Raw genomic sequence first — 18124 nt, 5'->3', positions numbered from 1 at the left:
AAGATTTGAAAAAGCGAAATACTTTTAAAATATTGTGCATCAATTTGCTATGTACTTTGTCACGCCTGTTATATTAACTACATGTAAATTTACAGGAACGATATTTAATTCTGATGATATTCAGATGAGATCAGCATTCCGTTTGGCTTTAAGTCAGTTCTCTAAAGAAAGTGTCAACTACAAACTTAACCAATCAATCAGTATCATAGAGGTATCGGACAATTTTAAATTAGCCTCGTCATGTAAGTATTTCTCTCCTCTTACTCTTGTATTTGTTCCATTTCTGTTGTTTGAAGAGTCTTTTGTACTGCATGAAATTTATGAGTGTTGTTGCAATCCGAAAGTCGTATCTCACATCTGATATCAACACTGTGAGTGATCCATGTGCTGTTCAAATGGCTCAAACAGATCTGTTTGTAGATACATTAGAAACTAAATTATTGAGCTAATGAAAAATTAAAGCAAACATACTCATAAATTTGTTAGTTTGAATCATGCGGGCGGACAAAAAATATTATGTCTGCATAAAACATTATTAAATCCTGAAATCTATTTGTGATTCAGGGCTCTTGTGGAGTATTTATAATGCTTTATTTGAGATTTGGAAGTAGTACAATGTATAACCAACAAAAATTACATCATTAATTGAAAATTCATTTACAAAACAAAATTTGAATAAAAGTGTAAAAGTGAAGATTTACTTTTTGCTATTAACCAGACCAACATTTCAGAATTCACATAATTATCTGTAATACTTAATGATGAGGCCTATTTTTGTGGGTCGCTTCTCCGTCTTCCTTATCAAATCAGTCAATGTGGCTCTCTTCTATAAACATACTGTGCAAACAGTAATGTGGTATCCTAATTTATAAATATTCATGGTTGTAATTAGTGAATATTTTTGGAAACGATATATTTTTTGGGTGTCCTTTTCGTGATTACCATCATTTTGGATTTTGTTTTTGCGTACGCCTTTAATGATATTAATGTTGTGTCTCTTCGCATCTACCTAAAATATTATAGACGGATGGGGAATGCAATGTTCATGATACCATCTAACAAAGGTCCTTAACAAAGACTGACGATGGATATTTCAATCACAAAAATATTTTAACACTGGTGAAATTAAGAAAATTTTAAGATCGCAATTAAATGTATTTACAGTGTACTCAATGAATATTAATAAGGTGTTTGTTATAAAATTTGTCGTTGTGATTTTCTTTTAAATAACATATCAAATAGTTTTTATTGTTAGTAGCAATAACGGAGATGATGGAATTAATAAAAGTGACATTTGCTAGGATGTATGCATACAACAAAACAATGTAACAAAGGATTCCAATAGATTAAAGATACATACATGTTATATACATATACGTTATAAATACTCATAATTGGAGCGCTGCTTCAGTTCATTCATATGTTACTTGAACAAACCTATCAACATGATTTAGGTGCATTATGACCAATACTTAACCAGGAAGAGGCTGTCTTTCATCATACTACCAGTGACACAGTCTTGTTCCTGACCACTTGTACAGTATCTAAATTATCACTGCTAACCGTTAGACTTGATCCGACTTTTCACATTAATATTTCCGGAGAAACGTATCCTCTATAGACCATCAATCATGTATGTGTGACAGACTAGAAATTAGTTATGGTAAAAATAGCTCAAAGTGGTCACAGGGAATCTTTAACCTTTTATTATTGGATTATCTAATTCCGAAGCTTTTTTTTACCATGATGTTATTAGCCAAAATTGTCCGGGTACGAGTTGTGTCTAAATCAATAAAATGTGTTTATGTTACATAATCATGGAGAGTTCATAATGGAGGTTTTCTTTGATATTTTGTGCTCAGTTTATTCAAATGTTTATTGTTGTTAGTCGATAAAGAAAAACGGAACCTTTTAATATAGAAAAGAAAAGAACGAAATGTATCGATAATGATGGTACAGTAGAATCATGATGATACCGATTCCCTTAGCAACATATGTATGTTTGCAAGCAAAACGTCTGTTTGTACAGTATGCTGACAAAAATATTTACATCTTGACTATAATTGAAATATTCAAATATCTTACATATAACTTTGAAAATGTTTTCTATGCATTACTCTGATAATTAAACAAATTACAAACAAGATATCCGATAGTGATTGCTTATAGAAAACCATATTTGTCACGATTTAACCATTTGAAAGAAGACTGAGAACGCTTTTGAAAGCGTTTTATTGACATTTTCTCAAATCAATCCGTAACTTTCTACACTTAGAAGGGAATTTGAACGAAAAAATAAATAACTGCTCTAACACTCTTGTTATTGATGACGTATTGTAAATCCGTTAAGTATTACGATATTCTTATGAAAACTTTGCAAATCCCTACCTATCACTTTCAGGCAGATGTTAATGTACTGTCTGACTACTAATACAAATGCGCTGTCTGACTTTTGCTAATTGAATTATTGAGCAATAATGCATTAGTGTTGTCGCGTTTGTTTTCAGTAAGCCTTATAGTAATTTGAATGTTTATGTTATCGAATATCCTTATATAGAATTAAATTCAAAACAGTGTAGCTGTGGCCATTGATTGACACATTAAAATCATCCATTGACTGGGACAATTTAGGTGAACGTTTGTATGTAACGACCAATGCTCACTATGTACTTTTTAGAGACACTTAAACTATGGGGTCACCAAAGGTTCTCAACACCTAAATAAAGTAATTCGAAAAATTAATCATAAATAACACGATATTTTGATTTATATCAATTATATAAATCAAAACACAAAGGTTATTCCTGATTAATTTTTCGAATTATTTTATAATTAAAGGCGTTAAGAAACCTTTGGTGACCTCACAGTTTAAATGTCTATCGTAGGTACGTCGTGAACAGTGGTCGTTACAGACAAACGTTCACGTAAATTGTCCCAGTCAATGGATGATTTTAATGTGTCAATCAATGGCCACAGCTACACTGTTTTGAATTTCATTCTACTAGTATATGATTTGATAGTTGCAAAGGAAAACTTTCTGGATTTACCTTTACCAGAAGCCCTCAGCCTTTAATATTTGAAGTTGAAGTGAATATATTGAAATCATATCACAAAAAGAGTTATCTGAAGCCGAAAAGGACATACAAATAACCAAACCAATAGCAACCATTACTACAGGATCATTCACCGGTGTAGCCCCAAGAGTGCCTGGGGAAACGAAATATGGTTACTTGGTCTTCTCCAGACCGGCAGTAAAACCCTTGCCGAAGTGGGGCGTCCGTTTGGCTGTGCGGGATGTATTAATTCAGTTCGCAGTCACGTCCGGTCAGAATGGGGACGTTAAATCCAATGCCTCGTGTAAAGATTGTGCCACGCTCTTTGCAAGTTGAGAACCCTTGAAAAACCTTTTGACGGGTCCGTAGGTGGTCTGTTGCAAGGCAAAATATCTGTCCCTATCGTGTAAACCTTTATTTTCCAGTGGCAATCCAAATATCCCGATCATCATCCCCACTGGCCTGTATTATAAGAATCTGCCTATTGTATTTATTGTTAACTTGTTCACGTCCTTAACATGCATGAACTATTTGTCAATGGACGTTAAGCAACCAACAATCAATCAAGCTATCGGTGTATTTGATTTTTTACTTTATAGGTTTATATTATTTGTTATTGGCTTCAAAGTTTTAACTAGCTAACTACAAGTACTCTCATATCTATAAGTCTGTCAATCAATAAGTGTCATTGTTAGTTATTTGTGTCGATTTGGTGAATTAAGCCCTTTTCAAATGATTTTTATTTATAGATTATCGTTGATCATCTCAACGAGATTGATTTTCTCGCTTGAGCCGGGACGGCGCAATCGAGGAAGGCAATCGAGTTGAGATGACCATTGATAATCTGTTTATCGCTATTTTACCTATGACGAAGTGTAAATTTCATGTCAATTTCGTTAGCAACGCCACGTGCCTGCTTAGTTTCTAGCGATAATTTCTTATCTCAAGCGAGTAGCATGATATGAAAAATTATCACAAAAAAAAGATCAAAGGGAAAATGCCCAAAATAGCGATAATGTTTGTTATTGTGTTGAAATATTTCACAATTGTTTCAGTTTATCTCACAAAACCACATTTTATACATTTTAATGTGCATAATTACTTTTGTATCAGACATTTATATGAAAGAAATAATTTGTAAATTTATTTGTTTATAAAAAAAGAAGCAAAATGAAGTTACATAGCATTTCAATAAAGCAAAAAAGTGTATTAATTGTACAATGTAATTTCAAATATATCCATCACCTCATTATTCTATATCACTGAGTGTGTAATCCCTGTTTTATTTTGTTTTTTGAAATCCTGACATAAGGCTTGCAGTTTTTAGTTTTTTATGTAAAAAAACTTACTGTAATTAAAAGAGTTTAGAAAAAAAGGCGAAAATACAAACACAAAACACAAAAATAAAGCAGAATAGATACTTCCCAGTACACTTGATTGCAGTTTGATTGGATTTGAACTTAAGTTAAACAGAGAAGAATAAGGGAGAGAATAAATCGATGTTATTCAATTAGAAAAAGGAAGAAAATAATGAGCGGTTAATCAAGAATATATCTGGAACTCAATTAAAATCAAAACACGCCAGACGGCACAGTGTTTTAATCGTTCTGTGTAATTCAAATACTAGTAAGAAATGGTACTACGCATTGCACGAAAGCAATCCTGTGAAACAGACACAAGCCGATATTTGACAGTTAAACTTACTCTTGTGCAATCTTTAAGAGCTACCATTTTCTAAAATGTAATAACAAGGTAATAATTACTTATTGTCAGTTTAGATTGGACGAATTGATCGTCCCTCTATCAATATAGCAAAAACAATTGATTCTCAATTGCAAATATACATCTTCAGAAATATCCGATGGATGTGTAAAAGACAATAGCTAAAGCCGATAGGCATTCTTCAGACATGATATACTGATATTGATATTCTACGAAAAGGACAAAAATGTATAATAGAAAAGCAAAGGATATTCATCTATCATTTACATTAACCCAGGCGCTAGTGCGTCAGTAATTATTTTATTTGAATCAAACATTTTAATGATATAATTCCACGGGTTTATTGTACTTTAGCTGAGGTTGAAAGTCCTGAGGTAAAGTTAATTCCAGACGAATTTACTGTAACATTTGGATTTGATACTTCAAGAAACTAAAGCAGATGTTATTGAATTGTTACGTTTACATGTTTTGTTTTAACTAGCATTCTTGGTGAAATTTATTTCAGTTTTTATAGTTTGTCTATTCGTCGTTCTTAGTTTTTGCAATGGCGTTTTCAGTTTAGTATCGACTAATGAGTTTAAATATCCCTTTGGTATGATCTGCCTCTCATTTTCGTGTCGATCACATTGTATCATTACCATACATTTATATTGGTATGATCTGCCTCTCATTTTCGTGTCGATCACGTTGTATCATTACCATACATTTATATTGGTATGATCTGCCACTCATTTTCGGAAAACCTGTCGATCACATTGTATCATTACCATACATTTATATTATAAGAGTTCTGCCTTTGCTAAGCCAGTTTCTATAAACTACTATATACCTACAGTTACATACATACGAATAACATTAAAATTAGATGTTGGGTATAACACCTTAATACGACAGCAACCCAACGTAACAAAAATACAGAGAGCATCCTCAAAAGAATATTTTTGTTTTAAGGATCTTCTCAAAGATATTTTCAAACAAAAATTTGACTATTTGTTCATTATGTAGCCCAATAAAACTGATGAAGACTGTGATAGTGTAAACTCGCCTTCATATTTTCTCTATTTAGGAAGTAACAGTACCAGAGAAATCAATGAAATAACATCATATGATATAGAACTATTAATTCTTATTTTTATATGTACTTTGCAAGCTATAGACTTGGTAATTATGAATTTTGATACTTAAAAAAAATACCTCTACGCCAATTTTATACAAATTGAAAAATTTCTTCAGTTGGAGTCTTTTAAACATTAGCCATATAAAGGAGGCGTTCATACAATTGATGTTGTGCTTATTAATTCAGATTTGTATACAAATTACTTCTAAACTTTCAACTAGTTTTATTAGAATTCTCTAAAATGCCTGAAAGCAATAACGTCTTTCTTTTATTCGTAAAACGTTTTAACGACTTTGTTTTAACAAAATAGAAACAAAACCAAGAGAATTATATGTTAACTGTCAAACTTAACTCATTCTAGTAATTTAAGGGACTAAAACGTTCTTGATAACGATGCATTTCAAAAAGCAAATGAGATTTTCTTTATTTATGTGCTTTTCTCGTTATGGAAAGATGCGTTTGGCTCTTCAACAACACTGATTATGCAACGTTAAGAGTTTATGTAAATTTGGATGTAAAATGGATAGAACATTTCATCTTCCATTTTATGTAAAGAAAGCAAAATTCTCGCGAACTACGTAGTTTATGTAATTAGTAACTATATATATACGGCAATAAAGTAATTTTAGAATAATTCTATATAGACTAACATAACATGTGAAATCGACGAAGCAAACCTTATATGGTATACCAAAGATCTTGGGGTTAGATTTTTCTCGCTGTGTAGAAGACCTGCATATTGAATTTGGCTTTTTCTGCTCTTTGGTCGGATTTTTGTATCTTTGACACATTCCTATTTCCATTCACAATGTTTCAGTTGGTGACAGTACCAACGCATTGACTAATGAGGTTGTTTACACCCTCTTTGTTTTCCTCGGTAATGTTTTTCTATAATGTATCTTTCTTTTCGGTTTTGGATTATATATTGTACTCTTTGGCAAATAAAATTTGATAAGAACATGTAGAACATTGTTTTTTTTCTAGCCAAGTGTGTGAAGAATTATTTCCTTTTTTTATTAACTTTAATCCTACAAATTATATTTCAGTTATATACATATTTTTCCGCGTTTCGCAGTATAGCGGAAAAATACTGTCTTAAAGTTTCTATAATATTTTGTATGGGTCAATGATGTATGATTCGATAGGTCAGGTGACCTAATGTTTTGTTATGTGAATTTGTTTTTCGCGGGTTCGTGAAAAAATTGTCTAGGTGGTCATTCTAGCCGTAGACATCGTATAGTTAAAACTTCCTTTTTTGCATAAATAAAAATGTTTTTTTTTGTATAATCATGATCATGATGGAGTACGGCATCATTACCCAGAAACGGTTCTTGCATTGCTCCGTGCGCAGGTTTCCAAACTTTATAAGTTGGTTTTTCCTGGGCGGCGAGTGTCTGTTTATGACGGGTATTCATATTATGATATTTATCATTTGGAATGTTCTTGGAAGTTGATAGATATTTGTTACTATTGTTGCCGGAAGTATATTTTTTGGTTCACAAACTTGTGTGTTAAATTACTTAGTATAGATACAATTACTGTGTTATATATGATGTATGCATATGTATATATGAGATTATTGTATTGTACTGAATTAAAAATTTGATTAAATGCTGGCTCCAGTCTGTCTGCACGGCAAAATGCATATTTTAGTTGAGTCTAATTTAGTGGCCAAAATTATTGTGTAGTTAGGACGTGTTTTTTTCTGTTTTTACTGTGGTTTAATGTAAAACAAATGAATAAACAAAACAATCATTTGACAAATATATCGCAAAATGATTATTACAACAGTTCATATGTTATTCAGTGTTTTGACTCTAATCAAGTTATAATTTGTTTTTGTCTTTTTCTATTCTACAATGATGGATAGTTTATTTTTCGCAACTTGAAAGGATATTCTTTTTTAATCTATAAAACATAAGTAAGATATAATTAAAACTTTTATTGTTAGGTAAATTGACATTGTATTTGTTGGAAAATAATCATAATCCCGCAATATTTGTAAAAGGGTTTTCAATATTACGATACGACTATTTAACACCTCTTATGGATGGAATGCATTATTAATCAGTTGAAAGTAACGTAATAGACTATAACAGTTGACCATATTTATGTCCTGTATTGCGATGTAATCGGTCTAATTAATGCATTTACTTCTTTTTCAGTTCATATATCTTTCTTTTGAGCTATTGATGGATAATCTCATTACATCATGCAATGTAGTTTTAACTACATGTAAATGTCAATAACTGCGAGAACTAACAGGTCTGAACTTAGTGTTCGATTGTTTTGTTAGGATGTATGAATACCAGTCCACATAGATGTATTATATTTGTATCCATCTCATGGGTTCAGCCTTTGTCAACAGATATTTATAGTGATACTGTGTTTTTACTGTTACACAATTTTTCCAGGTAGGGGATAAGTTGGCTCCTTCAAAGGACATTTACCTCCCAATATTCTATATGTGCCCGTTCTAAGTCAGAAACTAGTAATTCAGTGGTTGTCGTTTTTTGCGGTTTCTCATATATGTTAAATGTTGATTCTCATATTAGTTTGTTCTTGTGTTGTACTGTTGCACCATTGTCCTATGGTAGTTAAATCGTACCACATTCTGTAAGTGACTGTCCAAGTCAGTAGCCTGTAAAAGAGGGACGAAAGATACCAAAGGGACAGTCAAACTCATAAATCTAAAACAAACTGACAACGCCATGGCTAAAAATGAAAAAGACAAACAAACAACAGCACACACGACACAACATAGAAAACTAAAGAATAAACAACACGAACCCCACCAAAAAACTGGGGGTGATCTCAGGTGCTCCGGAAGGGTAAGCAGATCCTACTCCACATGCGGCACCCGTCGTGTTGCTTATGTGATAACAAATCCGGTAAATGGTCTAATTCGGTAGGTCACATTCATGAAAGGGAAGGGGATTGTAGTTACGACGTAAGGAACATGTAATCTAGTTGTTGTCGTTTGTTGTTATTTAACATATCTGTTTATCGTTGATCATGTTGTACATAAGGTAAGCCGTTAGTTTGATCATCTGTATTGTTATACATTTGTCCTATGTTTGCGATTTATAACTGACCATGTAGTGTTGGTAATAATTGTGATGGCCGTATATTGGCCTATAATTTCAGTGTCAGTTTGGTCTCTGATGGAGAATTGTCTCATTGTCAATTTCATATTGTGTAGTTGTAGTCAAGAAATCATGTTTTTTTATTATTGATTATTTATTCAGCAAGAAATACGAAATATACCTTAACAAATAGAACTACTGCCTTCATTTACCGGAGTAAGAAAAAAATCTTAATTTTCGATCGTTTCTTTGCATGCCCATATCTACTCATCTCAAGCCATTGGAGCTGAAATTCAATTATAACTATTTTTCTATTGTGCAAATTAATCTTGTAATCTTGGACAGCTTCAACCACTCGAATCTTTATCCAAAATGAGTACCAATAAACAGTCCATATAAAACCATGCATACAACTTTAGGATGAGCATCTCAAACCCAACTTAACCAGGAGTCAATTCAAATTCTAAAGAAGAGACAGCAGTTCCCATACAACTTATGACAACCAACCTTGTACCATTCATTAATTTTAATGGTACCAATTTTTCTACACCAGATGCACATTTTGACAATAAATTCTCTTCAGTTATGATGGAGGTAAACATATTTGAAATTTGAAAATCCAAACTTATTAAAGATGAAGTGTTTATAAACTAAAAAGGACAAACGTATAGCCAAAACCGGTCAAGGAATCAGAACAACTTTACATGCAAGAAACATGAATGCTAATGTTTTACATTCGCTTACAGGTGGACATTTATAGTTTATGCTTAAAAATGTCTTTTATAGCATGCGGTCTACGTCAATTATTTTGTCATTTTATTAGGAACAATTCAAATAGTCAATCAAATACGGCCTGTTTAAGACCGGTTGTTTACTTAAGTTCGTTTAAGATACCATGTGTATGACAGTATGTTGGTTACAATGCATTTACATAATGAAATGTAAAAATAATGAATTTTGACACAATTAAATGGCAATCAAATCAGATCACGTGTCATTTATACAAATTGAATAGCTTATCTTAATATGTCAAAACTTGTTGTAAAATGTATTTGAGCACAACTATTCACAATTTGTTATATATATATATTGTTTTGTTATATTAACTTTTCTTTGATTTGTTTAATATGCATTGAAAAAGAGTGACATGTGAAATTAAATTTATGGATGTAAATAACAAAATGTGAGTTAACAATATAGAAATTATTAAGCAAATTCCCTATTGTGACACCCAGACGACGTATCGCTGAAACATTAGAGATTTGAAATGTAGATGCTCATGCGAGTCATTTAGCATGATAAGTTACTTGGCTGCTTAATTTCGGCTGTTGATTACATTCTTTTGTGATTTAATAAAACTTGAAGGATTCAAATAATTAATCAGAAGAAGCCGGGATACCTTATTACAAATAAAAACGATAGTTATAAGTGTTCTCCTTTGTATTCTGTTAATCTCTGGTTGTGTTTTGTCCAAGATTTGTTTCTTTCTTTTTAAACTAAACTATTTTTAATTTTACTTTCTTGTGTATAATTCGGAGTTTAGTATGGCGTCCATTATCACTGTACAAGTATACATATTTTTGAAAGGGCCAGCTGAAGGACGCCTACGGGTGTGGGAGTTTCTCGCTACATTCAGGACCCATTGGTGGCCTTCGGCTGTTGTTTGCTCTATGGTCGGGTTATTGTCGCTTTGACACATTCCCCATTTCTTTTCTCAATTTTAAATTTATCCTTGTTTCTTCGGAAGTTATATCCAACTGGATAATATCAGTATTGAATCTTTGATTATGATAAAATGTTAAGTCTTGAAAGGATATACATTTGAATGATTGAAACTCCGTGTTTCTTCTTGTCTGAATTAAATTTATAAAACATAAGGTATTAAATTAAAACTCTACTTGTGTTGTACATGTACAATGTATCTGTAACAGGGTGCCAATTATCGAAAACGAAAAAGACGTCTAGTTAACGAATTTAAGTTAACGGATAACACACGGCTATATTTATATGCAAACTGTTGGAAAATCATTATATTTCCAATCATGAATGTCGTCGTAAGATCCCGTTGTCACATTTAAAAAAAAAAATTGTGGTTTCTTAGGGTACCCAAAGATACCTCATCATACAAGAAAAATAGAAGTATTCCTTTCTGTGTTATTTGTTCAAATGATACTTATCATCTAGCTTAAAAATTAAACTTGTCATATAACGAAAGCTAAAAAGATTTATATAATTTAAGTGCAAGTATTTCATGGTTGTATCGTTTTTGTATGTAAAACTCATTACATTAACTGCTTGATAAACGAATTAGGTATTGACGATTCACTTGGAAACTCAACATATACCCTCACGACACTTACCAAAGAGGAAATCCTGGATAATCATAGGTCTGTTCTGTGTTCCTTTGGAATTTCAACCAAAGATGAAGAACTGGATCTGCCATCACTGTATTGGATACCTAAACTACATAAGTGTCCTTACGGTGTATTGCTGGGTCTTCCAAGTGCTCCACGAAACCTCTTTCTAAATTATTAACATCTATTTTATCAGCAATCAAAGACGGGCTTCAAAGTTATTGTGAAACTGCCTATTCTAGAGGGGCGTGAATCAGATGTGGATACTTAAAAATTCCAAAGATCTTTTAGAGTACATACAATCTAACTCTCTTTCATCTTGTAACAGTATTAAAACATTTGACTTTTCTACTCTGTACACTAGTATTCCACATTCCAAACTAAAAGACAAATTGAAAGAGTTGGTATTGCTTTGCTTCGTAAAAAAGAATGGCCAACGTAGATACAAGTATCTTGTGTAAGGGAGGGATAAATCCTACTTGGTAAAGGATCACTCTGATTCGAACAAAAAATTCTCTGAAACTGATATTATCAAGATGCTTGATTTCTTGTTTGACAACATATTTGTTACGTTCGGAGGACGTGTTTTTCAACAGACTGTCGGCATTCCAATGGGAACAAACTGTGCCCCTCTACCTGCCGACTTGTTTCTTTATTAGTATGAGGCTGACTTCATGCAGGAATTTCTTAGGAAGAAAGATAAGAAGTTAGCAATATCCTTTAACTCTACTTTTCGCTATATAGATGATGTTCTATCACTAAATAATTCAAAATTTGGTGACTATGTGGAACGCATCTATCCAATCGAGTTAGAGATAAAGGATACTACAGATACAGTTAATTCGGCCTCATATCTTGACTTACATCTAGAAATTGACAATGAGGGTCGGTTGAAAACAAAACTTTACGACAAAAGAGATGTTTTCAGCTTTCCAATTGTGAACTTTCCATTTCTAAGTAGCAACATTCCAGCAGCACCTGCATACGGGGTATATATCTCCCAATTGATACGATATTCCCGTGCTTGCATTTCCTATCATGATTTTCTTGATAGAGGGTTGCTGCTCACAAGGAAGCTATCAAACCAAGAGTTCCAAATGGTGAAGTTGAAATCATCCCTTGGTAAATTTTACTGACGCCATCACGAGTTGGTTGACCGTTATGGAATAACCGTTTCACAAATGATATCGGATATGTTCCTTACGTCGTAACTACAATCCCCTTACCTTTCATGAATGTGACCTACCGAATTAGCTATTTACCGGATTTGTTATCACATAAGCAACACGACGGGTGCCGCATGTGGAGCAGGATCTTAACCTTCCGAAGAACCTGAGATCACTCCTAGTTTTTTGGTGGGGTTCGTGTTGTTTATTCTTTAGTTTTCTATGTTGTGTCGTGTGTGCTGTTGTTTGTTTGTTTTTTTTTTCATTTTTAGCCATGGCGTTGTCAGTTTGTTTTAGATTTATGAGTCTGACTGTCCCTTTGGTATCTTTCGTCCCTCTTTTAGTAAGACAATTTGTTTAGCTGAAATTTACCACATTTTGAACGAAAGAAAATTGATTGCGTGTTACTTTCACTGGATTTTTACTCTGATTACATCAATAAGACATGGTTCATATGTGTGCCAAATATCTTTCATGCAATGTTAATCGATGAGAAGAAAATAGCAATTTAAAACACAAATTTACTGACAATTCTGGCTTGATTCAAACACGCCTTTTCTCGTGCCGTTAATCGTTTTGTAGCTTACACTATCAAATCATTAAGTAGGACAATTATCACAAACTTCCTTTCGCTTTTATGTTGTGTTGTATGGTCGATTTGTATATTTAGAATAGTCCAGTTAGTTTGAAGATCGTTGTTTTGTAATTGGCAATATTTTTTTGTTTTTTTTTTGTTTTTATAAGTTTAATTGTTTTTTTGAATTGATAGTTTTGTTATAATTTTAATATACAAATAAAATCCTTCGGTCACGTTTCAGACCAGGAATATGGCACACATTCACATTCCTGTTAAACTATGCCCATCAAGCCCGAAACGAAGTAGGAATGTAATACAATGGGATAGGTCTTATATGTCAGGGTTCTTCTACTGAATTGCTTATTAATATGCGAGGAATAAGCACAAACAAAAGTTTTATCGAGGCTATGGGAGCGCGGAAAGATTTTAGTTTGCTTTAGTCTGCTTGTCTTCATTTTAAGTTTTTCATGTTCCTTTGGTTTCTTACGCCTTTTTTGTTTGCAATTGTTTGTAAAATACATCGGTGCTGTACATAACCCATCTCCGTTTTTATATTTTTTGAATCCTTGTAAAATGTATAGCCAATTGTTGCTCATTTATTCATTTTTATATGTAGGATGAGGTGTTTTCATAACTTTAACACCCCCCCCCTTTTTTTTCTCTTTTTGTAGTAATTTTTACTTCTGCAAAGCAAAGCTACTTTATATTCAATCAAGTTCGACGTTAATTTCTAAACAAATCATTTATATATACTTTTTCACACCCAATAACAGAAATTTGATATTTATCTAGAAATTGACAACACCTTACTATCAAAAGACGTGAAAAACACATTTTGTTTTCGACAAATGATTAAAGTTAAGATCTAAAAAATGTCTTAAGATCTTACTTGAAACGACTGAATATAAAATTTGCAAATAAAGAAATTGAAATAGGTCAAGGTCACTGCTATTGAACAGCTGTTTGAAAATTTCAAATTTGCACCCTATATGCAAAAAAGTCAATCTAAAGTATTATTGGCGATAAAAATATAAAATAAGTTCTAAGTGTAGATACAAAAGATATTTTTTCTATAAATAAGTTGTTTTTATTTTGCTCCAAATGCATATAGGTAAGCGAAACAAGCTATCTAAATGTGACTGTGCATTTTTCTTTAACTTTTGCGTTGACCTTTGACCCAGATTTTAAAAAAACGTGACCACGACAACGCTATTTTAATGAGGCTTGTTCTCCTCTTTCCAATGATATAAAATATAGCCGTGTATTACTCCGTTAAGGCGAATTAATCAAATTTGTTGGTTGGGCACCCTACTAGTATGTGTTGGGAGATGATCATAATGCCGATATGTTTTGTTTAAGGCCTTTTTAATATGACGACTACGCAACATCCCCTATGGCATCAATGCATTGTACATAAGTTGAATCGTAATATCTCAATCGTATATTTGACATTGTTATGCAACCGGTCTAAATAATTTTTATTTCTTTTTTCAGTTCATAAATCATTCTTTTGACATATTGATACTATGTTTTAATGCATCTTGCAATGTAGTCTTGATGTCTTACTCCTTCGTTTTGAAATATCAGCTCTTAGCTAGTATATCTATCGATATTAAAAGTGTGGTTAGAAAAACATGTTCAATTCAAGCGTTGCTTAGGGTGTCCTCTTGTTCGACTGATCAAGATTGCATTTTGTAATGGTAGGTTTCAGATTATAAGAACCGAATTGAAAATCACCACATATGTTGTTTTTTTTGGGGGGAAATATAGAATTTTGTCATTATCATAAAAGTTTCAATGCTGGTAAATTCCTGCTCTTTGATTCGTTCCGGTGTAACATAGGTACTTTCTATTTGAAGGGAAAAAAATCAACCGACAAATAAGTCAAGAGAAAAACAGCAAACGGAATAGGAACACTGACTATCGCCTTATGTGATTATAAATGCCTTCCTTTAAAATGATTTGAATCCTTCAAGTTTTATCAAACCAAACAAATTTAATCAACAACATAAAAACAGCAAGTAACTAATTATTCGCTCGAGAATCAATTTTTCTCATCATTAATGTGTTAGCGATACGTCGACCATGTGTTTTAATAAGGAATATATGCTTTATAATTTCTATATTGTTAACTCAAATTATATTATGTACTTCCAAACTCGTCAAATTCGTACTTAAGTGCCAGTCTGCCTAAGAATCAGGCAGTGGCGGAAACATGACCGAAAAAACCCACCCTATTTGACATTGATTTCAGTTCATAATATGTAATTATGCACAAAAATAACATTCATTTCCATTTTCTGTTCTGGTAATAGAAGTTACAATTTGGTTGAAATGCACTAGAAATTAACGAATAAGGGGAGATAACTCTGTAATTTGCTATCATTCTAACCAATTTTTCTAACCATGTTATTTGATATTACCAGACAAACACAAACAAAAGACTAACACTTTTTAACTCAGGATGATGGTTAGTATTAAATGGCATGATTAGCTCGATGGGTTTTTTCTAATCATGTTTTAATTTTTACCTAAATTGCCTGATTCTTACAAAGACTGACACTTAAGTTGGCTTTTTTTTACATTTTTGATTCGAGCGACACTGATGAATCTTGTGTAAATGCAACGCGCTTCTGGTGTTCAAATGGTTATCTTTGTATCTATGATAAATTTATCTATTACTGTTCACTTGTGGCGAAATCCATTGTTCGGGTAAATAATTTGGCATATGCATTGTAACAAACAAACTCTAATATACATGGTAAATTAAACAAACATGTAAAACACCGGATTCAGACAACTATGTTTGACTAGTTAAAATTTTCAAGAGCTGTTGCCAGTAGTTGAAAAGGAACTACTGTCCCTTTGCAGTATATGAGTTCACCCATATTACTGTTTGGTTTGTGTTGTTTGATCTTAACATTTATGTGCTGTCTTATATTGTTCACTCTTTTGTATTGTTTTGCTATTTATTGTTTTTAATGATGTTATATATCGACTAATGGTCTTGAACTACCACATTAATATATTCGACCACTTTTCATCTTGCACTAGTACTATATGTATTGCAATGAATTATTGGAGTTGTACCAGATTATATTTTACAATGGAAAAACAGTTAGGATAATCGAATTTTGCTTCCCGTGGCTTTAGATGAGATGATATGAGCATGTATAAACGATGGAAAATTAAGATGTATTCGATTCCAGTACACGCCAGAAGTAATTGTATTTTGTAAAGATAGACTGTGTTCGTCGCGTTAAAAAATCTTGTCACTTGTAGTCGAATGCTATACAAATTAAATCAGTTGACACTTTTTCGTCGATGACAATTATGAAATTTGCTGAACACTAGCTACGTCTGTAGTGGTTAAAATAAAACGCAAATCACAATGACCTACGTGTTCTTTTCTTGTAAATCATTCGTGTGCGAAATCTTTTCAAAGAAGTTAGTATGTTGTCTCAAATATGTCCATTGAAATGTAAGCTGATGTTTGATTTATTTTGAAGACATTTATTTTCCACGAAATATTTTATTGTTCTTGATTTCGTTAAGACTATATTAATTATTGTATGTTAATTATTCAATCTGTTTTTTTTTTTTTTTGTTGTTTGGTTGTTGTTGTTGTTTGTTTTTGCTAACATTGTGTGCTTTGAGTCTTTCCGATATTATGCTCTTGCATACTATTTAACTTACACAATACAATAGCATAATTGATATATTGATACTGAGTGAAAGCAAACAGTTGAAATAAATACAAAAAAATCTGTGACATCATGATATTTAAATGATCGAAAAAGACGTGCCAAACGCACTGAAATACAAATTTAGGTTGTCTGTCCTTGCTTTATAAAGAGATCAGTCTACATGCAACTATTGAGTGGTTCTAAAACACAACCATGACCTATTTGATCAAAATAATATGACATGACTAAACTATCTTAAACAAGAACGAAATTTGTTGTGGAGTCAGTCACCTCTCTCTCTTGGATAAAGTTTAACGTTTCTTGACATTTCACAGGCTGTAATTTTAGTTTCCATTTTCATAAAATAATCTTTCGAAATTCTTTCATTTGATTATTTATAATATAAATTTTCAATATCAAAATCTTATTTACACACAATATACCAAATACAGATATAGCACTGTAATCAAAATGTATTATCTGTGACATTTATGAAAGGGCACATGACATTTAAGCGGGAAAATGTATAACTACAAGGGATTTTGTTTTGCGACGACACTATAACCCATTTTATAGCTTCCGTATTATTCCGTTCAATTTAATTTTCGACCGCCCCTTTTAGCAAAAACTTTCCTGGTTAAATAATCAGGTAACTAAAAGCGTGAACAGTAATTTGTGCTGGCGTATGTTTAAGTTCTTTGCATATACAATGTGGTTATATAATTAATTATGGAAATAAATGTTGTGGACACTAACACAGAAATTGTAATTGGTAGTTGCGCTGGCTCAAGTCACCAAACAGTTTACGTTTCCCAGCTGGATACATAATCGATTACAAACTATAGCATATATCAAAATAAGAAGTAGCGATGAATCTGCCTTTAGCTAGACAAGATAAAGAGAAAGAACGTTGTAAATATGTTACATCTTTCGTATAATAAATACTTTGTTTCTATTTAGTTAGAGACAATAGTAGTAAAAAAAATAACCAATAAGTACCATATGCACTTTTGTACATTAAAAGTGCTACAAAAGTATAGAATAGAATATATTCTCAAGTTTTTAATACTAACATTCTTGTTTATGTATAATACATTGTTTTATATTCTTGGATTTTTTTGCAATTGGAGTTCAAAAACTGTAATACAATACTTTAGTACACAATAAGTAATTTCAAGCTATGGCTGTAGCATAAAATAGTGAAATGCAATTTAAATATCTTTTTATTCTGAGCGAATGCCAACATTTGAAATAAATACCAAAAAATGTTGACATGACATTAATTCAAAAGGCGTTTCAAGTGCGTTGATCTACAAATGTAGGTGGCATGTCCTTTATATGTATATGTAGATCAGTCTAACTG

At 32.1% G+C, this 18124-nt stretch overlaps 1 protein-coding gene across 1 annotated transcript in view; it reads left to right on the top strand.

Moving 5' to 3' along the window:
- LOC143085619 (glutamate receptor 2-like) overlaps positions 1 to 18124 on the top strand; it is a 75584-nt gene that overhangs the window by 3242 nt on the left and 54218 nt on the right. The window contains exon 3 of the mRNA XM_076262079.1: positions 96 to 242. Coding sequence (XP_076118194.1) covers positions 96 to 242 — 147 coding nt within the window. The remainder of the gene's footprint in view (positions 1 to 95; positions 243 to 18124) is intronic.

Source organism: Mytilus galloprovincialis, chromosome 8, assembly GCF_965363235.1.
Source record: "Mytilus galloprovincialis chromosome 8, xbMytGall1.hap1.1, whole genome shotgun sequence".
Lineage (NCBI taxonomy): Eukaryota > Metazoa > Mollusca > Bivalvia > Mytilida > Mytilidae > Mytilus > Mytilus galloprovincialis.
The sequence above is the reverse complement of the archived record's forward strand: the minus strand, read 5'-3'. Positions and strand labels throughout refer to the sequence as shown.